The sequence below is a fragment of the Urocitellus parryii genome, chromosome 3 (genome assembly GCF_045843805.1).
Source record: "Urocitellus parryii isolate mUroPar1 chromosome 3, mUroPar1.hap1, whole genome shotgun sequence".
NCBI lineage: Eukaryota > Metazoa > Chordata > Mammalia > Rodentia > Sciuridae > Urocitellus > Urocitellus parryii.
Genome location: NC_135533.1, coordinates 170186748 through 170210946, shown reverse-complemented (window position 1 = coordinate 170210946; position 24199 = coordinate 170186748). Strand labels below are relative to the sequence as shown.

At 36.2% G+C, this 24199-nt stretch overlaps 1 protein-coding gene across 1 annotated transcript in view; it reads left to right on the top strand.

Moving 5' to 3' along the window:
• The window catches only part of Sfmbt1 (Scm like with four mbt domains 1), a 139973-nt gene extending 116027 nt beyond the window's left edge, over positions 1-23946 (top strand). The window contains exons 13-21 of the mRNA XM_026388573.2: positions 2420-2462; positions 4329-4393; positions 6838-6977; positions 8813-8922; positions 9706-9881; positions 15173-15351; positions 15527-15772; positions 17083-17211; positions 18372-23946. Of these exons, the coding sequence (XP_026244358.1) occupies positions 2420-2462; positions 4329-4393; positions 6838-6977; positions 8813-8922; positions 9706-9881; positions 15173-15351; positions 15527-15772; positions 17083-17211; positions 18372-18512 (1229 nt within the window). The 3' untranslated portion in view covers positions 18513-23946. The remainder of the gene's footprint in view (positions 1-2419; positions 2463-4328; positions 4394-6837; positions 6978-8812; positions 8923-9705; positions 9882-15172; positions 15352-15526; positions 15773-17082; positions 17212-18371) is intronic.
• Positions 23947-24199: the final 253 nt, after the last annotated feature.

The following is a 24199-nucleotide window of genomic DNA, read 5'->3' as shown; positions in this document are numbered from 1 at the left end:
AATAAGATGAAAGCTAGAGTCTTTTTGCAACTTAATCTTGATTTCTTTTTTTTTTTTGGCGGGCAGGAGAATAACTGGGGATTGAACCCAGGGATGCTTTACCATGGAGCTACATCCCCAGTTCTCTTTTTATGTATTTATTTTTTTAGTTGTATTTGGACACAATACCTTTATTTTTATTTATTTATTTTTATGTGGTGCTGAGGATCGAACCTGGGGCTTCTCATGTGCTAGGCGAGTGCTGTACCGCTGAGCCACAACACCAGCCCCCCCCCCTTTTAAATTTTTTTTTAGTTGTAGATGAACACAATACCTTTATTTATTTTTATGTGGTGCTGGGGATTGAACCCAGTGCTTCACACGCACAAGTCTTGCACTCTACCACTGAGCCACAACCCCAGCCACCTCCCAATTCTTTTTATTTTTTATTTTGAGACAAGTTCTTGCTGAGTTGCTGAGGCTGGCCTTGAACTTGCAATCCTTCTACTTCAGCCCCCTCAGTAACTGAGATTACAGTGTAACCTAATCTTATATGTAATATTCTATCTCCCTTCTCTCTTTTTTAAAAAAATCTTTATTTTTTAGTTGTAGTTAGACACAATACCTTTATTTCACTTATTTATTTTTATGTGGTGCTTAGGATTGAACCCAGGGTCTTGCATGTGTAAGGCGAGCACACTACCGCTGAGCCACAACCTCAGCTCCCTATCCTCCCCTCTTTTAAAAACAGTTTTGAGATATAATTAGTATACCATGAAATTTGCTCTTTTGAAGTTTATAATTCCTTGGTTTTAGTATATTCACAGAGTTGTGCTATTACCTTCATAGTTGATTTGAGAACATATTTTTCATCTCCAAAAGAAATCCCATTCCAACCCCTTCCCAGAGAACTACTAATCTACTTTCTGTCTCCATTGATTTACTTATGTTGAACAGTTACTATTAATAGAATCATATAATATGTGCTCTTTTGTGACTATCTCCTTAGCATGTATTCAGAATTCACCCATGTGAATTAGTGTCTGTTAGTACTTTATTCCTTTATATAACTGAATAATATTCCATTGTATGGATATGCCACATTTTGTTTATCCATTCCTCAGTTGATGAACATTTGGGTTGTTTCCATTTTTTTACTATTATGAACAATGCTGCTATGAACTTCAGTGTACAAGTTTTATGTAAAGATTTGTGTCTTAATTTCTCTTGGGTACATTCTGATGAGTGGAAATGGTGAGTCATATGGTAACTCTATGTTTTCACGATTTGAGGAAATGCCAAACGGTTTTCCAAAGCAGCTGCTGCATTTTACACCTCTACCAGCAACACATGAGGTCCAGTTGCTGTACCTCTCCCCAGTGCTTCTTTTCTTTTCTTTTTTTTGGTGCTAGGGGTTGAACCCAGGGGTGCTTAACCACTGAGCCACATCCCCAGCCTTTTTATATTTTATTTAGAGTCAGGGTCTTGCTGAGTTGCTTAGGGCCTCACTAAATTGCTGAGACTGACTTTGAACTCATGACCCTTTTGCCTCAGCCTTCTGAGCTGCTGGGATTTCAGGCATGCTCCACCATGCCCAACTCCTTTGTTCATTTTTTGATAGCCATCTTAGTGGGTGTGAAATTATGATTTTGATTTGCATTTCCCTAATGATTAGTGATGTTGAGCTCTTCTTATATGCTTATTGGACATTAGTATATTGTCTCTGGAAAAATATCTACTCAAGTCCTTCACCTATTTTTAAATTGGGATATTTATCCTTCATTGACTTGTCAGAGCTCTTTGCATGTTAGAGATATTAATCCTTTATTAGATACATGACTTGGAAATATTTTTCATGGGTTTCTTTTTCACTTTCTTGATGTGCATAAGATTTTATTCTCTTTTATGCACAAAATTTAGTCAAATTTTAGTGTTTTGTACTTTTATTGCCTCTAATTTTGGTGTCATATTTAAGAAATAATTGACAAATACCAAGTCATGAAGTTTTTTTCATTTTTTTATTAAGAGTTTTATAGCTTTATCTCTTACATTTAGATCATTGATCAATTTTAAGTTCAGTTTTATATACAATGTAAGATAAGAGAATTCACTTTTCCCGGCACCATATTTTAAAAACTATGCCTTCCCCCATTGAATGGTCTGATTTGTACTTTTGTCAAACCAGTTTCTCATGAATATCTAGTTTTGCTTGGAAAATATTCCTAGGAATTGATTAACCCAGGGACCCTTGAAAATATCAATTTTTGCTCCTTGTATAAAGACTCCTACCCAAAATAATGTGCCTTATTTAGATATTCAAATACATAAGAACTTATATAAAGTAGCAGGTAGCTACCATTTTAAATATGTTAATATAAACAACACATATATAACTTTCTTTTGTCTTATTTTTCTTGACTCTCCACCCCCTTTCTTATAGTACATAAACAGAGGAAAATTGCAGTGGTTCAACCAGAAAAACAGTAAGTAATGTAGTAGAATGTCTGAATAGTTAAGTTTGAAATGTAGAATACAGAAATAACTAAAAGTATGTCATCTCATGTTTGTTTCTTGGATGGAAACATAGTCTTTTAATTGGATCGTTTTTATACAAATTAAATAGTTTTTATATTTCTGCTTATAGTATATATATATATTTTGTATTTGAATAAAAGAAAGGAAATAACAGTCCCCATTCTAGTATTTGTGAAGGAAAAGTAAAAATTGTAGTCAGGAAATTATTTGTTATAGTGTCTTTTTTTTTTTTTTTTTTTGCTATTGGGGATTGAACCCAGGGGTGCTTAACCATTGAGCCACATCCCCAGCCCTCTTTTTATATTTATATTTTATTTTGAGACAGAGTCTCACTGAGTAGTTAGGGCCTCACTGTTGCTGAGGCTGGCTTTGAATTCACCATCCTCCTGCCTCAGCCTCCCAAGCCACTGGGATTATAGGCGTGTGCCACCTGTGGCTGGCTGTCACAGTGACTTGAAGTAGAAGACAACAACTCTTTAAAAAAAAAAAAAAAAAAAAAAGACATACTTGGAAGAGTGGCTTTGTGCCTACCAGGAAACTCTTTGTAGCATCTTTACATACAGCTTTTGAGAAGCAATTATTTGGTGGTGGCTTCAAATCTTAAAAGTGCAAAGTTTTCTGTGTTTATATTTATGTTTTTAAACAACAGATTTTGCATTCTCTATTAGTCTGCTTAAGTTTCTCAAACACAGTGCCACAGACTGAATGACTTAAACCTCAGAAATTTGTTTTCTCCTGTTTTTGGAAGTTGGAAAGTCCAGGATCAGTGTGCCAGCCAATTTGGTTCCTCTTCCTGGCTTGCTGATGTCTACCATCTGGTGGTGTCCTCATTTGGTGAAGAAATTCATTCATTCTTTATATTCCCTTACTCTCTCTCCCACCTCTTCTTATAAGGCCACCAATACTATCAGATTATGGCTCTACTCTTAAGACCTCATTTAATTTTAATTAATCCCCAAAGCCTGACCTCCAAATATAGTAAGGATTAAGACTTTGACATAGGAATTTGGCAGGAGGGATACAATGTCTTCTATAGAAAATTCTATTAGCCATCTAATTTATAATTAATTTATAAACGCCTTTGTGTCTGTATGGTTAATAAAACTGGCACAATTCCAGTGTCTTGGGATGCTGAGGCAGGAGGATCTCAAGTCAAGGCCAGCCTAAGCAGCTTAGCAAAATAAAAAATAGAAAGGGATGGAGATATAGTCAATGTTAAAGTGGTTCAACCTCCAGTCCCCCCCCCCCAAAAAAAAAAACAAACTGACAATAGAATTGGGAAGAATTTCAGATACAGAAGTAAGATAACAGTGACAGTACTGGCTTTGGATTTTTCCTCAGCTTAGTTGTCAAGACCAGTCCACAGCTTTAGCCAGGAATCATTCTAAAAAGGTAAATTAGCCTGTTTTAGGGATTGCTACATACAGAATGAGTTTCTGTGTTTTTTCTCTAATAAAATAATTTTTAAAAATTTTGAAATTGACATAAGAAATATTTCTGTTCTGTGACTGCTGAAAAATTAATAGTTTACTTGTGGTTTAGGAATCCCACAAGAAATTTCATAATTTCTTGAAAACATGAATGAAAGTAAAATTCATCTGAATAAGCAGTTTTACAACACAGACTGTTGACTCATTAAATCTTGCACACAATTTGAAAAGCAATTGCTGTTGTTAAATAAAATTATGATGAAAGAAGGACTTTATGCTGACTGCCACATTTGCTGTCTTAAATTTGAAGGAAACTAACCCTCATGCTTAGCCTTAGCTGATCTTAAGGTTGATCTCACTATTTGCTGTGTTTTCCTAACCTAGAGTACCATCCTCTAGGACTATCCACGAGGGTCTGAAGAGTCAGGAGTCAAACTCCACAGACTCAGGTATGATAAGCATTTATATCTTATAGCGAAGAGGACCTTTAATTTCTTTTCATGGACTGTATCTTACATTTGATTTAAAGAATGTGGCTTCATAGAGGAGCCTCCTAATTGAGACCCTAGTTATAACTGTCTAAGATGTATTTAGTTTTATAATCACCTGTAGGCAGATATTTCTACCCATTTCTAATTATAGGTGTTCTTCACTGATTACCAGTTGGGTGCCAAAGACTCTGGGGGTTGATGTTACCATTCCCGACTTGGGATAAAGAACCTGAGGCTATCCAGGCATTGTTCTTTCTTAAGCTTTGCTTGAGAGGTGGTTAACTCTTTATATGTAAATTTTACAGTTAAAGAATAAAGCACTGGCTTATTTGATTGTATCAGAGGCAATGCCTGATAAGGGATATAAGGATCCTTGGTAGAAGTTTATATTTTGTCCAGGGTCTTTCTGGAACTATTCTTGACTACTCCTGTCCTGGCTGTGTAATGCTTAGCATCATGATTATGTATATTCTAGCACAGATTGGGTATTCAGGTGCTCTAGAAAGGAAACCAGAGCTCAAGAGAGCTCACATTGCATATGAGTGGAAGGCTGAGAAGTGGAACTTAACTGTTTCCCAAGTTCAAAACCTGTACATTTGTCTCTTCTACCCATTAACTTTTTATTACATCATTTATACACAGAAGATTGGGACTATGTCGACTACTTATTTTTTTGCATTGCTGGCCATTTTGATGCCTACTGCAATTACAGAACTAAGACATTAATATCTTATATGTGACCACAGCCAAGTCATCTTGGTTTAGGTTTTGTCATAGTTCAGGTTCCCTGGGAAACAGTATGAGACTCTGATATTTGCATGCAGGAGTCTGACTGGGAGTGCTTTGGTAACAACTTCTGGAAGGAGTGAAGGAAGCAAGTTTGCATACAGAGAGAAGTTGAAGCGCAAGGTAGTTGCAATAGAAGTTTCTTATCCTCCCACAAGGAGCCTTAGAACTGATCTAAAGCACATAGTTGTCCATAATTCAGGCTTTGTGGCCACTCATTACTTGTTATTAGAAGTAGACTTCAGCTCTCTCTACCTCAAAAGGAATGGGACCTTGGATGAGATGGCTCTTTCCTACTGAGGGCAGTCCCCAGATCAGGGCAACTATAGAACAGACTTGTAACTGAGAGCTATAAACTGCCAATATTCCTTAGAGGCATGACTACCTTAATTCTGCTAAGAGCATCCAGATGGCAGAGTTCAGATAGAAAAGTGGATGCTGACAGGTAACCACCATGCTAAAACCACATTCTTTTTTTTTTTTTAATTTTTTTAGTTGTAGATGAACACAATAAATACCTTTATTTTATTTGTTTATTTTTGTGTGGTGCTGAGTATTGAACCCAGTGCCTCACACATGCTAAGTAAGCAAACACTCTACCACTGAGCTACAACTGCAGCCCCAGGACTGCATTCTTAATTAAAGAGAGAACATTATGAATGTAAGTCCTGTCAATAGTGGACATTGTACACACACCTGCTTTTCTTAATGGTGGATAAAAGAGCAGTATCCATCAAAGGAGTTTCTGCTGCATATCAAATGAAGATGTTTAATGTCTTTTTAAATTTTCTACAATCAGTAGCTGAATTGTCAGTTGCTGTGAGGAATTATTAAAAAAAACATTGCATTTAAGAACATTATTTATTCAGAAAATATTTGAATTTGGTGTCAAAGCCTTGTTGCACCCACTGCACACAAAAGGAACCCAGAGATGTTGGCACAGCACACTTTCAGCCCTCTGAGAAATCCCAGAGATGGGAGAATTCACACAGTATCAGATCTGCCAGATTATTTGTTTGGTGGATTTTAGAAGACAAACTTTAGTTCTGGATAATACGCAGTGTCAATTCCTAGAAATATTCCTGAATAGATTATCAAATAGTTGGTATTTGAAGAACTAAAACTGTTGATTGTCAGGAATCATCATTGGTTCATGAAGTACATTTTCTTCTTTATTGTTAGAAGTAAAGGGCTCTAGAATAGTGTTACATTCAATCCAGGAGTTAATGAGCATGTAATTCAGGACATTTGTTTGATTTCAGTAGAGTGATAACCTCTGTAAGGCTAGTATAAGGTAAGTATAAGCTTTCTAAATATAAATTATTTCAAGAGAATTCTCAAACACTATATTAAGCTTCAAAATATGTAACTCATTGGTAGAGTGCTTCCTTAGAATGCATGAGGCCCTGGGTTTGATCCCCACAACTTCAGAGACAGAGATAGGGAAGGGAAAAAGGGAAAAGGAAAAGAATCATAGAAAAAGAAAACACATAATCTCCAAACTAACCTAATGGTTTATTTGCTTGGTTCCCACCCCTGTGCCCCTGGTAATTCAGCATTGGAAACATGGGATAGAGAATGACTGTTCTTAATATTTGTTTTACTTCATTTCTCAGTTATGATTAATGGAAAATATTGCTGTCCAAAGATATACTTCAACCACCGTTGCTTCTCAGGGCCATATCTTAACAAAGGAAGAATTGCTGAGCTGCCTCAATGTGTAGGACCTGGAAACTGTGTTCTGGTCCTCAGAGAGGTAAGATTCTAGCTTAGAGAAGAAGAACTTGGAAATATAAGGAGTCTCCTAGGGCTCATTCATACAGGAGCCATATTTCATAGAACTGAGAACTCTTGATTTTATAAAAAGTTACTAACTTTTCTCATAAACAGTATTCCCCATCCTTTATCCATGTGGTATGTATTCCAAGACCTTAGTGAATGCCTGAAAACATGGATAATACCAAACCTTTTATATGTTGTGTTTTTTCCCTTATATACATACCTATTGTATTAGTTGGGTTTTGTTTTGTTTTTGTTACTATAATGGAATAACCAAGCTACTTATAAGGAAAGAGAGGTTTATTTGGCTCATTTTTTTTGGAGCCTGAAATTCCAAGATCAGGTGGCTCCAGATCAGCCTCTCGTGATGTTCTTCTTTGCTGATGTTCGTGATATTACGTGGCAGGAATGCTTGTGTGAGAAAGAGATCACAGTACCAAACAGGAAGCCAGAGAGAAACGAGGGTCCCACAATCCTTCCAAAGGCATGTCCCCAAATGGCCTGTGTATCTCCAATAGGCTCTACCTCTATAAGTTCCCATCACCTCATCACTTTCCACATCTATCATTCTGGGGACCAAGCTTTCAACACATAAATTTTGGTAGAACACATTCAAATCAGTACCTATGATAAAGTTTTAGTTTATAAGACACAATAAGAGATTAACAACAATAATGAATAATAGGACAACTATAACAATATACCATAATAAAAGTTATATGAATGTGGAATCTCTCAAGATATCTTACTGTGCTGTATTTACTTTTCTAATTGTAATGATCTGAGCTTATACAGTGCCTACAAGATGAGACAAGGGAATGATGTAGGCATTGTGATATGGCATTAGGCTACTTAAAGGGTTACTTGAACATAAGCTCTGTGATACCTCAATAGTTGATCTAATAACTGGCACAGCTGCTAAGTGACTAACAGATGTGTAGTGTATACAGATGGATACTATGGACAAAGGGGTGATTCATATCCCAGGAAGAATAGTGCAATTTAAAAACTTAAAAACTTTTATTTCTGGAATTTTCCATTTAATATTTTTGGACTTTGGTTGACCATAGATAAAGTTAAGTACTGGACAGCATATTGAGCACATAATTATTTCTACTCCCCCCAAAACATTCATCTAAGTAATTCTTCACATGGCAGTAATTCTTCTACTTTTGTCAGCATGGAGGGGTGTTCTGTCAGACACCACATGAGAACTGTGTGATGTGAACTAATAAGTCTATGACTTGGAGACTATGTGATATTAACCAAGGACCAAGCTATTCATGAAAAAGCTATTCATCTGTTGGACTTGCAGTGCCTCTCAGCCATTGTGCTATTCTGTGGATAACAGATTTGAGGATCTATCAAACTTTTCAGCCTTCAGGGTAGCAACTTGCAGGATCTGGGGAAGCCAGAGCTTCTGGGCCAGACTCCTCAAGTCTCCATAAGGCTCAGCTATCGATAGTTTTTACTGTCCCAAACAAATGTAATCTTCTGTGTGTGCTACAACTGGGAAAACATTTTAGAAGCATGTGCTAGAGTACTTTAAAATTTATGGTGCCTGTGTTTTCATGACCATAGCATTTTGAATGTTTAAGAGGACAGTTATTCTTTATTTGCAACTTTGGGCAACTATCATATGTTTGGTTTTACTATTTTGTTAATCTTAATTAATGTGACTAGAATTAATCTCTAAACAATCTCTAAACAATTGTCTTAACAATCTATGGGATAGCAAGAGTGCCGTGGTGCTAATGATCTGTTTTTCTCCTTCCCTACCCATATTTCTTTCTGCTTTAAAACCGAGTTCAGGTCCTCACTTTACTTATAAATGCAGCCTATAAACCCAGTCGTGTCCTTCGGGAGCTCCAATTGGACAAAGACTCTGTGTGGCATGGATGTGGAGAAGTCCTAAAAGCCAAGTGAGTAGATTCCTCTGCTCTCTATTCTTGTTTTTAACAAGTCACGGAATCAGTTCTTATGTGGATTATGTCAGATGCTTATGTTTTCTAGGGTAGTGTTGCTTTATCTTTTATTTGTGGTGAAGAACCAAGCTGATTTTCTTTTTTTAGATTCCATTCTGTCATGGATCAAAACATTTACAAAATATGATAAAAATGAATTATAAGAAATATAAAATTTAAGACACAAAATTGCAAGAACAATTTCCTATTAGATTCAAGAGACATAAAATCTTCCAGTTGACTCTTACTTTCTGACCGTGCATGGATGACAGTTGGCAAGTCATACTATCCTTGAACCACCTTCTGAGGATCACTACCCACCAATAAAGAAACACTTAAGGAAACATCACTTTTGTGTTTATACTAATTAGTGAGATTACTATTTGAAAATCTTCACAGGTCTGGGGTTATGGCTCAGTGGTGGGGTGCTTACCTAGCACGTGCAAGGCCCTGGGTTCCATCCTCAGCACCACATAAAAATAAATAAGTAAAATAAAGGTATTGTGTCCAACTGCAACTAAAAAATAAAATATTAAAAATTTGTTCATTTAAATAACTCAGCTTTTAGTTGTCACATCTTACTAGATTTAAGTCTAATGTTGTTTTCAGAGACCTCAAACTCGGTAGGACTCAGAATATTCTAAGAACAAAAAAATATTGTTCATCTATTTAGTATGCTTGGTTTTTCTTTGTATAATCACTGGCTAAATAAATCTGTCATCTGATTTCTTCCAATGGTAGATATAAGGGAAAAAGTTATCGGGCTACTGTTGAAATAGTAAAAACAGCAGATCGGGTAACTGAATTCTGCCGGCAAACCTGTATTAAACTGGAATGCTGTCCTAACCTCTTTGGTCCACGGATGGTTCTGGATACATGTTCTGAGAACTGCTCTGTACTTACAAAGACCAAATACAGTAAGTCATGTTTTTCAAATATATTAATTATAGCAACTGACCATACTTTATATATTGGAATTTTTAATTTTTGCAGACATACTTATATATAACATGAGTACACAAACATTTTCTGTAAAGGACAAGATAGTAAATATTCTATGCTATGGGTCATGTGGTCTCTCTTACATATTGTTTTTATTCTGTTGTATTTTCATTTTAAAGAACCCTTTTTAAAAATGTAAGATTACATTTTTAGCTGAAGGACCATACCAAAATAGGCCATAGGTTCTAGTTTGCCAACTTCCATGTGGCACATGTATAAATTAGATGTTGCATTAAATAGGATAGGACATTCATTTATATGATTTTCAGGTGTTTATTGTGTGCCTACTGTGTGAGCATTGGCATATATTAATAAAACAAAATTCTTGTCCTGAGTTTTCATGTAATTTGGGATAGATAATAAGCGAACAGCTATAGAGAGTTACATACAAGAGGTAGGGAATAAAGCAAGGTGAGCAAGTACAGTAGAGGAGTGGGGAAGGCTAGGCCTGGGGTGCTGTATATACAGGTGATCAAGAAAGTCTTCTGACAGGGAACACCTGAAGGAAACAAGAACATAGCTGTGCAGACATCTTGGTAGAAAGGGTATTGAGGGCACAGGCTTGAGGCAGGAGCTTTCTCAGTGTCTGTGAAGAGCAGCGAAGTAGGCCCAGCGGTTGCAGAGGCATAAATAGCAGGAGAGGAGGAAGTTGTAGTCTCACTTTGAAGTATGCTGACACCTGTTTCCTCTCTGTGCTTATCTTTTCTCCTTTATGAAACTGAGATGGGGTCATGTAGGATGAAATTTCAGGTGGGAGCCTCATTAAGACATTGTTACCCAAAGCTAAAATTCTGATCCTGCTTTTCTTTAAATCCCACAAGCCCTCTGTCACTTGGGAGAATTAACACAGATGAGGAGTTTACTGTGTTAAATTTGAAAAGATTTCTTTTAGGGCTGTGTGCCTCTTAAACTTTATGGCACATGCAGATCACCTGAGGATCTTGTTAAAATGGATTCTGGTTTATTAGATGTGTGGGTCTATGAGCCTGAATGTCTGCTTTCTAGCAAGCTCCCTGAGGTGACTGATGGTGCTGATCCAAGGCTTAGACCTTGCATGGCAAGCTTTCTAATCAATGTTTGAATTAAAAAATCACGTAAGAGTCTAACTTTCTAGTTTCTGTTTGTATATATTGGATTGTAAACTCTGTAAGGGTATAGATTATTTTAGTCTATTGTATCAGAGTTTGGAAAATTACAGCTATTAGGAGCTAGATGAAAAATACTATTCAGATAAATGCACATATAACACTTTGGGCCTTTGAAGATTTGTGAATTTTATTATGCTTTTTGTCTGAATATATCTTTCATAATGATACAGTTGAAACTAGCCTAGATTTTAGGAGCGTCTGTAATTTTTGCCTAATTCGTAATGATAATGAATGAACTTTAACCTTTAAAAAGAATTCATTTGTGTAGAAAGTTCCATTATATATTTTTTAAAATATTTTTTGTGGATGGACACAATACCTTCATTTTATTTTTATGTGATGCTGAGGATCAAACCCAGTGCCTCCAATGTGTGAGACAAGCACTCTACCACTGGGCTACAACCCCAGTCCCAATTATGTTTTGATATTGCCTTAATACATAACCCAGAGATAGATAATTAAAAAATGAAATACATAGTCTATGTATTCTAAAATTTAAATGAAAAGAATAAAGTTGAAGGACTTTTCACTTTCTCTATTTTTAAATCATAAAGCTATAGTAATCAAAAGAGCACCACATAAAATAAAGGCATTGTGTTGTGTCCATCTACACCTAAAAAATAAATATTAAAAAAAAGAGTAGTGAAATAAAACAATGGGATAGAGTATAGGGTCCAGAAATAAAGCCAAATTTATATGGTCAAATGATTTTCAACAAGGGTGACCAAGGAATTTAATAGAGAAAGGAGATTCTTTTCAACAAATGGGACTAATACAACTGGATATACAAATAGGAAAAACAAAAAAACAACTCTTTAACTCCTACCTCATAACTCATATAAAAGTTAATTTTTAAGATCTATTATAGACCTAATGTAAAAGCTATAACTGTAAAGAAGAAAACAAGGAGAATATATTCAAGTTGGAAAGATTTGGGGGGACTCAAAGATTTCCTAGAGAGGACTCAGAAATACACTAACATAAAGGAAAAAATTAATAAGTTAAATATTACCAAAATTAAAAACTCCTACTCTTCAAGCCAAGTGCAATGGTGCACGCCTGTAATCCCAGTGGTTTAGGAGGCTGAGACAGGAGGATTGCAAGTTCAAAGCCAGCCTCAGCAGCAGCAAGGTGCTAAGCAACTCAGTGAGACCCTGTCTCTAAATAAATACAAAGTAGGGCCGGGGATGTGGCTCTGTGGTTGAGTGCCCCTGAGTTTAATCCCCGGTACCCCCCATCCCCAAATTTTGCTCTTCAGTACTTTTTTTGGGGGGGGGCGGGCAAGTACCAGGGATTGAACCCAGGTGCTTTTAACCACTGAACCATGTCTCCAGCCTTTTTTTTATTTTTTAATTTTGAGACAGGTTCTCGTTAAGTTGCTTAGGGCCCACTGAGTTGCTGCAGCTGGCTTTAAACTTGTGATCCTCCTGCCTCAGCCTCCCAAGCCACTGAGATTACAAGCATGTGCCACCACACCCAGCAATAATACTATTTTAAAAAAAGAAAAGGGGCTGGGGTTGTGGCTCAGTGGTAGAGTGCCTGCTTTGCACATGTGAGGCACTGGGTTGGATCATCAGCACCACATAAAAATAAATAAAGATATTGTGTCCATCTACAACTAAAAAAATACTTAAAAGTAACATGCATATCCAGCAAAGAACTTCTCTTCAGAATATATTAAATCCCACAACTTAATAACAAAAAGGGGAATTTTAAAATGACACATCCAGTAGCTGCTTGACATTTTGAATATACTTCATACCTCTGAATTGTGGAGGTTTTTTTCCCCCTCTGTTACTGGGAATAGAAGCCAGGGGCTAGCACTAAGCTACTCTCCTAGCTCCTTTTTTTTTTTTTTTTTCTTTTTTTGAGACAGAGTCTTGCTAAATGCTAAGGCTAAGATCTTGAGATCATCCTTCCTTAGCCTCACAAGTAGCCAGGATTACAGATGTGTGCCAATGCGGCTAGCTGAATTATACACTTTTAAATAGTCATTTGTATGTTATGAGAGTTTCACCCCCAGGGGAAGGTGAGAAAGAGGGAAAAAGAAAATAAAATGTTTTGGAATTATAAAGTGGTAATGATTGCACAACATATTTATACTAAAATCACTGAATTATATACACTTTAAACTGTTGAATTTTATGTTAGGTGAATTATATCTCAGTAAAATATTTAGGAACAAAAAGGGCTGCGGATGTAGTTCAGAGGTAGGTGCTTATCTAGCACATGAGTGAGGACCCTGCATGCAGTCCACAGAACCAAAAAAAAAATTTTTTAAGTAAAATTTAAAATGAAATAAAACAGTTTAAAACTACAAATGAAAGATTTGCATATGTATTTCAAGAAAGAAGATATACAAATGTCCAATAATCACATGAAAAAGTGTACAATATCATCAGTCATCAGGGAAATTTGCAAATTAAAACTACAGTGAGATTTGTAGTAACATGGATGGAACTGGAAGATATTATAAAGGAAATAAATCATGCACAGAAAGACAAATATTGCATGTTCTCAATTATATTTAGAAGCTAAAAAGCTGATCTCATATAAATAGAGACTAGAATAGGGATCACCAGAATCTGAATAAGGGTGTGGCAAAGGGGAATAGAAAGAGGATGACTAATGGGCATAGGGATGCAGTTTGATAGGAGCAATAACTTATAATGTTTTATAGCACAATAGCATAACTATGGTTGACAAAACCTAATTGTGTATTTCAAAATAGCTAGTAGAGAGGATTTTGAATGTTTATAACAAACAATATATCTTCAAGGTGATAATTATGCCATTTATCCTGATCTGATCATTACTTATTGTACACATGCATTAAAATACTGTACCTCACAAATATGTGCAATCATTGTGTGTCAATTAACAACAAAAATATATTTTGTTTATTTATTTATTTAGTAGTACTCGGGATTGTACCCAGGGTTTCTTGTGTGCTAGGCAAGTGCTCTACCACAGAGCTATATCCCCAACACTTTTAAAATATTATTTTGAGACAGTTGTACTAAATTGCTCAGGTTGGCATTAAAGATACAATCCTCCTGCCTCAACCTGCTGAGTAGCTAAGATTACAGGTGTTTGCTACCCGGCTAATAAAAGTAGCTTTTAAAAGACAAAAACAAACAATAGAAACTAAAGTGAGAACTTACTATACACTCACTACATTGACTGAAATGAAAGACTGACAATACTACTACTGGTTGGCAAAGTGTAGAAAACCTAAATCTCCCATACTTTGCAGGTGGGAATGTAAAATTACACATCCATTTTGGAAAGCTAGTAGCTTCTTTAAAAGTAATGATATATGTGGCTGGGGTTGTGGCTCAGTAGTAGAATGCTCACCTAGCACATGAAAGGCCCTGGGTTTGATCCTCAGCACCACATAAAAATAAATAAAATAAAGGTATTGTGTCCAACTAAAAAATAAATAATTTTTTAAAAAGTTAATGATATGTCCTCTCTATGATTCAGCAACTATATTTTTAGGTGTTTATAAAAAGCAATGAAAACATGTGCATTAAAAGCCTTGTACACGAATGTTCGTTGTAAAGAAATTATATTCATAACCCAAATACAGCCCAAGTACCCATCAATAAGAAAGTAGATAAACTGGTACATTTCTACAATGGAATGCTATTCACAAACAAAATGGAATAAATTTGTATACATGATAACAGATGAAACTCGAAAACATTATCCTGTGTAAAAGAAGCCACATATTTAAAAAACTACCTACTGTATGGTTCCATAGAGATATAAAAATAATCTGTCATCATGGAAATTAGAATAGTGGTTGCTCTGGGAGGGAATGACTGGGTTAATGAAGATGTTCTATATCTTGATATGTGGAGGATTATTCAGGTTTATTCACCTGTCAGTATTAATTATATCAAATACTTATCTCCTTATTCCACTATATGGAATTTAAGCCTCAGTCAAATATACTATACCTGTTTTCTGCTATGTTAATAAACTCTCTTGTGGTTTTAAGGTGCATAGCAATAATAAAGCAACTTTTATTTTTCTTTATCATCCACATTTAGCACACTATTATGGAAAGAAGAAAAATAAAAGAATTGGAAGGCCCCCTGGTGGGCATAGTAACTTAGCTTGTGCCCTGAAAAAAGCCAGTAAGAGGAGAAAGAGAAGGAAAAATGTTTTTGTTCATAAGAAGAAACGTTCCTCTGCATCTGTTGATAATACCCCAGTGGGCTCACCCCAGGTACGATATCTGTAATGTACCCATCATCTCTAGCAGCCACTGCTTTATAATTCGAACACAGAAAGAATATCTGCAGGTAGTTCTAATTCAGATCTGTAGCCAATAGAAGATGGTTTTGTGGTCCAGGAACTGGTTTGTCCTGAATTTCAATGAGACTTGTCTCTTTTTCCTCTAGGGAAGTGGGGGTGAAGATGAGGATGATGCAGATGAAGGGGATGATGAATCCCTAAGTGAGGATAGTACATCTGAGCAGCAGGATGAGCTGCAGGAAGAGTCAGAAATGTCCGAAAAAAAATCATGCTCCTCTTCTCCCACCCAAAGTGAGATATCCACTTCACTGCCCCCAGACAGACAAAGGAGAAAAAGAGAACTTCGCACTTTTTCATTTTCTGATGATGAAAATAAACCTCCTTCGCCAAAGGTACAATTGTTTAAAATGTTTTTTTCCCCATTTTAATTTTCTTCTAGAATCTAATTGTTAATGATGCAGGCATTCCACTTCTTTTTTTTTTAAAATTTTTATAGTTAGACAGCATGCCTTTATTTTATTTATTTTTATGTGTGCTGAGGATCAAACCCAGTGGCTCACAAGTGCAAGGCAGGCACTCTGCCACTGAGCTACAGCCCCAGCCCTCCACTTCTTTTAATACAAGCTAATGATTCCAAAGGCAGTGATTTACATGTGTTTCAAGTATTATTTGGAGGAGATCATTTATTTATGAGGGGCACAATCTCTCAGCAGCTGCTTAAGTTAAAAAAACTCAATTGCTAGTTTATTTTAGAGCCTCTCATTTAATTTAGGGAAAACTGTCCTTTTTTTTTTTTTCCTAACTATTGTAGTTTGACACAATGCCTTTATTTTATTTATCTATTATTATGTGGTGCTGAGGATCGAACCCAGTGCCCCACACATGCCAGGCAAGCACCCCACCACTAAGCCACAACCCCAGCCCAGGAAAATTGCCTTTTAATATGTTCATAATACGTATGGTTTTTGTAGAAATAGTTATTTATCTTTTTGATTCTGGTTAAGCTATCTTGTTTACTATACTTAATATATGCATATATGTATATTATATAAAGTATGTGTGTGTGTGTGTGATAAGATTGCAATTTAGTTATTGTTTTATTGTTTTGCCTGTAATCCCAGCAACTTGGGAGACTAAGGCAGGATTATTACAAATTTGAGGCCAGCCTGGACAACTTGGTGAAACCCTGTTTCAAAATAAAAAGGGGTGGGGATATAGCCCGGCACCTCAGTGCTGGGATGGTGGGGAATTATTATTTTAAAAATGGATTATTTTTTTAAAATGTACCATGAGCAAGAGCAATAAAAGGTCTCTTGTGACAATTTGGTTAGCCTCCTCATTGAAAATACCATCCCATTCACTTTAGTACACTAGCAGAGACCAGCTGAAATAGACCAAGAACAAATAGGAGAGTTAAAAACTTTTTCCTGTTAAATTGTCCCACTTATTTGTGCTGAAACTCTGAGATGAATTCTTCCTTTTTGATAATGTTGTGTTATAAGAAAATAAAATAAGATAAAATTTATATTATAAATTTCCTGAGTATCTAATGCATGTAGGGTTTTGCCATCTTTGTTGGGGGAAATCATGTCCTAAGATCACTTTAAATCCTGTCTTGAAGGGTTATTAACTTATGGAGAGACTTTTTTCAGATAAAATAGCTCTTACACCCTTTGGTTTGATTTTGTTGTGGGGAATGAAGGAAATAAGGATTGAAGTTGCTGAAAGGCTTCATTTGGATAGTAACCCCCTGAAGTGGAGCGTGGCAGATGTCGTTCGGTTCATCAGATCCACGGACTGTGCTCCATTAGCAAGAATATTCCTAGACCAGGTAATTGCAGATACCTATAATCTATAATAATATTGTCTTTTAGCAAAGAACTATTTGTATAATAGTGAACAATTTATTTACAAGTTTTAGGAAAAATGTTTGATCCAAAACTAAGGCATTGTTTTAATTCCCGTTTGGGGAGGAAAACAAGATGATCTAACTTGCTTCATGGTTGAAGCAAATTTTCATTGCATTTCCATTTTTCTCAGAAATTTGATTTTGTTACCCATGTATTTAATGGATTGAAATCAAGCAAGCCTTGCTTAACTCTCATCTTTTAAAAAAATAATGATTTGGCTTATTTTTAAAAATACCATTTGTCATATGTCAAGCTGTAAAGTAACAATCAGGGTTTTTTAAAAAATATTTTTAGTTGTAGACGGACACAATACATTTATTTTGTTTGTTTATTTGATTATTTATTTATTTATTTTAATGTGGTGCTGTGGATCGAACCCAGTGCCTTCATGTTCTAGGGCAAGTGCTCCACCACTGAGCCACAACCCCAGCCCAGTGACAATCAGTTTTAAGGTAGATTTCCTGAAACCCAAGTAGTTCATATGGGCTGGGGGTATAGCTCAGTAGTAGAGTGCTTGCCCAGCATGCATGAGTTCCTGGATTCAATTTCTTGTACCACAAAAAAGGAAAAAAAAAAAAAAAAAAACCAAAACCAGAACAAACAGTGGCCCTAATTAAAATAAATTTTGTTTTGATAATTGGAGTTATTCAAAACTGAACATCTTTGAAGAGCTTATCATGTTTTTATGAATGTTACAAAGTAGGAGAATATTAAAGTTTATAGTTAATATTTTGTTTCAGATTGAGAAAGAGCCCTCTAAAAAGATATTTCTTTTAGCACAGTTAGTTGCCAGTTAACAGGGTTCAACAGCTTACTGAAATGAATTTCTGCTGAGCAGAGGCTCTATAGAATGGATTTTTATCCATGGTAAAATTTCTTATCCACTTTGAAGCTTCTTTAGGTGGAGGACATTGGAGCCACTTAAAAGGAGATGTGTGACACTTGTGTAAAGGGAAAGGTAACGAAGGGAAAGCACAAAGGGACTCTGGTTTTGATAGAACCAAAATGAATTGGGGCTGTCATGCTCAAGCTGCCATTCATGTGCACATCATAGATAATTTGCATTTTTATGCCTTAACAGGAAATTGATGGGCAGGCCCTGTTGCTCCTTACCCTTCCCACTGTTCAAGAGTGCATGGACTTAAAATTGGGCCCTGCCATCAAGCTTTGCCATCACATAGAAAGGATCAAGTTTGCTTTTTATGAGCAGTTTGCCAACTGAGAAGGACAACCAAAGTAAGCTGGATCTTTGAAGCACAAATGCAGCAAATCCTTCGCCCTGCTCTTGAAGTAGAGCTGAAATAGTCCTGGGGCTCTGGGCCTTGCAGGTGTCGGCTTGCTCTCTTTGCACTTTCAGGGAAGGAGGACCCATACCAAGGAAGCAAAAACGGCACAAAAATGGCTCTCCTGCCATTGGAATTGTGGACATTTCATGTTCAGCAGATTACAGTTTTTTAAAAAAATAAAGGTTGTGAGGAAAAAAACTCATAAGAAGAATAAGCATTTCCAGTGGTGTAGCCTGAAAACAAAGAATAATCTGGGCAGCTGGATGGCACTGATGTGGTTGTTTCTTTTCATTCTGTTCTTTCCTTCCCACTGTAGATTGAACTTTGTTCTCTGCTTTCTCTTTCTTGGAAAGAGAGGACATAGCTTTAAGTCAGCACTGATTTGGGACTCTGCCTAAGGCACATCAGTGCTTCATTGTCATTGTGTTTTTAAGCTTTTTAAAATTAAAACAATTCTTTTTGGGGATGATTATGTGGCTCTAGGGTTTTGAATGTATAGTCACACTTTGATCCATTTTTAAAATCTATTCTTAAGAGTTCCTTTGTTTACTACCTCTGTTGATAATTGAGCTTACAGCCATGAATGAGGTTTTTTGTATGATGTCATTTTTAAGCTTCGTGAACACTAATACTATGACAGAAGTTGGAAGGAGAAAAAAACACTGTTTGCTTTCTTAAAAACATTGTATGGACACTTAAACCAGTTTTTTAACTGACCTGCCCTAAGAACTCTGCTGTCATTGTTTTTTTACCTTGACCCAGTTCTGGATACCTGTGTTTAAGTAGGCTTACAAGCATTGTTGGTATTTCAGTTTAATTGCTGTCTCCCTATTAGGTCTCAGAGGGATGGAAATGGCTTTTATTTTGTATTTACTTTTCTCTAGATTTGTTTGTCTACCTCTGTTTCATTCCTAGAGTCCTTTGTGTGAATCAGTAGATGTTCCTTTGAATCCTCTGTAAAGCCCATTTTCCATGCTTTCTAGGTATCTCCAGGTAAATAGTGTAGAAGCACAAAGAAAAAATGTGATTTTGGGGTGACACAGAGCATGGAGTTCCTGCTGGAGTGTCCTCAGTGATAGGATAAAGATTGAGAGGTAGTTAAGGAGTCTGGAAATCTCTTTGCTTAGCCACATATATGCTTTTCTTTGCCTAAACCTTTAAATTGAATGTACTTTACAGTCTGAGGATTCTCACTTTAGTATTCTTTTAGGTGTTTCTTTGGACTCAGTTCACATTGACATGAAATTCCAGATGAATTTTCGCTTATGATTGCATTGCTAGCTATTGTAGAGTAACAGCACTTCTTTATACTATTCTAGACACAGAGAATGAGGAAAGACATACACAGATTGCCTCCCTTATGTGGTTTGCTTTACTGTTTATTTATTTATTTATTTATGTTTGAATTGTCCTAGTCACCTGCAAATTTATAACCTAATCATTCCTCCTTGAGAATTATGAAAATGTTTTAAAACTGCTAACTGGGTAAATTCTGAACAACTATACAAATATAAGGTAATATTATTACAAATTTAAACTGATTGTGATTTTTTTTTTCCTTTTCTCTACCCAACACCCTCTCTTTTTGTGTAGTTTTGCAAACAGTCCAGTCTGGATCCTCTTTTCAATGGATAATTCATGAGCCACCAGAACTCAAGTTCTCCAACCAAATGATAAAAGCATTAACTTTTCTTAGGTTACTAACATATTTGGAAAGAAGGTCCATTTAAGTAAAAGTTAATGTATTTGAACTTATTCACAGATCCAATTTTTAAAATTTTGTTTAATTGTATATCCATGGAAGAGAAGCATATATATGATGCTAGCAAACAATTAGCATCTAAGCAGGTGGTGTTAGGGTGATGGTTATCTTGTTTAATAATGTTTCCCAAGTGCTCAGCAGTCAAGGCAATAAGGCATGACAGGGTTCCTTGAGGAAGAGCAATGGAACACAAAACTTCTGGAATTAATGTTTAGGGCCTCACATCATTGTCTTGGAAAATGAAATATAAGAGGACATTTTCCAAATGTAACAATAATGAATATGTTATTTCGCCTGTCTTCTTGAAATCACAGAATTTAAGACCACCTCTCTTCACAGATGGGGATCTAAAGCCCCTGAAAGGTGAAAACACACTGCCCAGAGTGGTTTCTGATCTGGGTAGGTTTGGGGAACAACAGGCTTGTCTGTTTATATCATGATTATTCAGGCTTAGCTTTCTTCTAGAGAAAGCTTGGCTTTTAAATTGAACAATAAGTAGGTTTTCCCTTAATATGTCTTCCCTTCTACTGGGATATAGACAATCACTTTAAAGAAGATTTATATTCCCCAGCCCCTAGTCCCAGATACTATATATGAGAGAATAATTGAGAATTTGGGACAGGGCATTTTTTTAAGTATAAAATTTGAATATCATCCTCCTTAACTGGAAAAGTTGGCCTACCAATATTAGGATATAACTGCTATGCCAATGTGCTAGGGAGATCTTTTACTTCACATGCATATTTGTTCTGACATTTTAACTATATTTTGAGTGCTTCTGAGGACTAAGCTACTTTTTTTTGTGAACCATCTTTCTCATTGAAGCAGTTTGAAGGGGCTAATGCAGGGAATGCCTTAATGGGGGCTTTTTACCCTAATTTTAGCAATGTGGGTGGCTCCTGGCATCTATGACATAAATTTATGAGGTCAAAAAGGGTATTTACCAACCTCTGGAAACAGTGATCTTGGTAAATATTTTTTGAATTATGATACAGACAGACATAGAAAGCCATTCAGAATTTGGTTTTTATGTCTTTTTTCCTGAAAGTAAAATTATTCTCACTGTGAAACAGAGGACATTGAACCAAAGCTTCTTCATGAATACATTTTACTTGCTTTGTAGAACCAATCCATTCACTAAGGTGGTACTGAATACATTTTAAAAGCTCTAGGAGGCCCTAGATAAGGTAGGACTCAGAACTATTCCTTTCTCAAGCCAACAACTCTTTCCAAAGGACACGGAACATCAGGAAATCTAGATTGGGACATTGTAAAAACTGTCCCTAGCACTTACATTTACTTGGCATCTATCACCAAAGACTTACATTTAAGACACCCCTTTACTGATTTGATTGATTTCTATGGAAGCTTTAGGTTTGAACTCTGGTCCTATGTATTAGGGATGTTCCATGTATGAGCATGCATACAAGTTGAAAAGTATTCTGTTTACTTATGAAGATGAAGAAAAAGGCACCACTAATGAAAGTAAAGTATAAATCTTGGTGAGGACCAGGTACTCCCTTATTAAATTTTAAGTATTTTTAGTCCTGAGTCTTATTGTAAGTAGCTGGGTTGTCATCCATGGTGCTGGTTTAGAAACTGTAGGACAAGAAAGAAATAAGTTTTTGCAAAACCAAAAAGAAATAAGTCACTTTCCTGCCACTATAATTTTCTTCCTAGACTTTATTCACTCTAAATATTTTACTAGTAAATTTTAATGACATCCTTGTGTGAGAATGGGCATCTTTAGGAAATTTGAATTTATCCAAATAAAGTACCTAATGGATTTGGAATTTTGGTGTAGAGTTCTAAACTCAAAGCTCAGTCCAAATGGATGTGGTTTTAAGCCCACTCTCTTAGGGCGTTTTTCCTTAGTACTTGTCTTAGACCAAGTACTGTTTCTGGAAGCAGCCTTAGTGGTGAGGTATAGAAGATAGTGGTAGTGCACTTTTTAAAAAGTGCATATTGATTATCTTGGCTACAATGTTTAAGAAGTCAGATTTTTACAAGAGCCAGCAAAACCGGGAGTAGAGGGTTGAGGGGATGAAAAGTAGTCCTAAAACTCTCTCCCCTTATGCTTTTTCTGACTGCTCTGTCCTGGTGCAGTGGCCTATCACAAAAGAATGTTGTAAAAGAAAAACAAGCCCCAGCCTTGCTGGGCAAATCTTCAACACCAGCAGTAAAGCTTAGACCTGAGCCATGGGGGGTAAAAGAGGATGCTAACTAGTAAAATGGTGCCACCATTGCTGATGGTATGGGGGTGCCTGTTCTCAGGATGTGTGAATATTCAGGTCTATAGGCTTCTGCATGGTTTGTTCTGTCTAACTGCTTGCCTAGCTTGGCAGAATGAAGGTGGCTAGATAGTGTTGAAAGGATGCTTTGGGGGCAAATCAAGTCATAAAGCATGTGATTGAGGGAGATTACAAAGTACAGAATTAAAGCTGTGTGGTCACTTAACTCCTTTGCAAGGATCCTGGTGAAAGTTAGTTTGAATGAATGTTTCTCTTTAGATTTCAAGTGCTCATTTCTTTTCCGCTCCCCCACTCCCCTTCTTCCTTTTTTTCAAGTATTTTTCTAAAGACAATCAGAGGCCTGACAGAGAGGGACTCCCGGCTGGTTACAGCACTGTCCTTAGGCCTCTTTCTAATTCTAACTCAATGGAACTGATGCACTTTGTTTACTGTATCTTGCCTTTTTTTTTTTTTTAAGCTGCTTGTTTGGAACAAAATTAAGTACTTATTGCTTTCTGTTTCTCCTCTTAATTTCAAAAGTTATGCATTGAAGATAAAGAACACTTAAGGGGAAATATGCATCAGGTAACCGATTAAACTCCCATCCAGTTTGATGGTATACTTCAAGATATTTTTTTAAGTATTTTGGATGAATATTTATGTTTTTCTTTTTGGTAAATAAGTTTGTATAAACTTGTGGCATATTATGACAGTTTTAAATGGTTTGAGAAAATTAAAGGAAATAGGTCTTAAGCTTTGTTTAACTTTTAATTTCATTTGTACTGATTCGACAGTAAGGAGGACCTTTTGACAAGAGTCCATCCATCAAAACTCTTTCCAATGGGGCCTCAGAATCAATTCTGAGAGGTGGAGAAAGTTCCTTCCTACCTTAATAAAATTCCAGAATTCTCCCCCTTCTGGCTGTCTTGTCCTTTCACCTCCATATTTATATGCTTTTTAAAATTTCAGCTCAGGAAAGGTAGGAAGAGAAGAATTCCCCACAGTGGCCTTGCTTCTAGCATTGGGGATTCTGCTCCTGATCCCTAAAATGTAGTTCTTATTCTCTTGGGGCATTACGGATTTGTCCACATTTGAATGTGTAGAACAGTGCTGTGTCCAAACTTCAGTTTTCAGCCTTATGTGCAATTTTTCTTGAGCTGTCTGTGTGTTCAGGAAACTAAGTCTCCTTATGCCAGTCACAATCTCTTCTGCTTTAAGACACATCCTCTTGTTCAGTTCCCTCTGAACAAGTACTGTTAATCGTTGTGCGTCCTCATAAGATCCCTCTTGGACTTAAGGCAGTGATGCAATTTTAATTTTCCCGTATCCATTTATTTTCTTAACCAGATTTTCTGTATTTGCTTATGGTCAATATTTGTGGAGAATTTTTATAAATTAAAACTCAGTTTAAAGTTAAAAAAATCTTGTTGCATGTTCTATGTCAGACACTGTGTTGGATTCATGAGTGAATAAAAACCAATTCCTGTCTTCAGGAGGCCAACACTCAGCTGCAGGAGAAAGATGTATTTATAGCCATGTAATTAAGCTGCCTTAAATTCTAGTGAAACAGTACACTGGAAGAAATGTGGGAGTACAGTGGGGGAGGTCAGGTGGGCCTTGAAGCATGAGC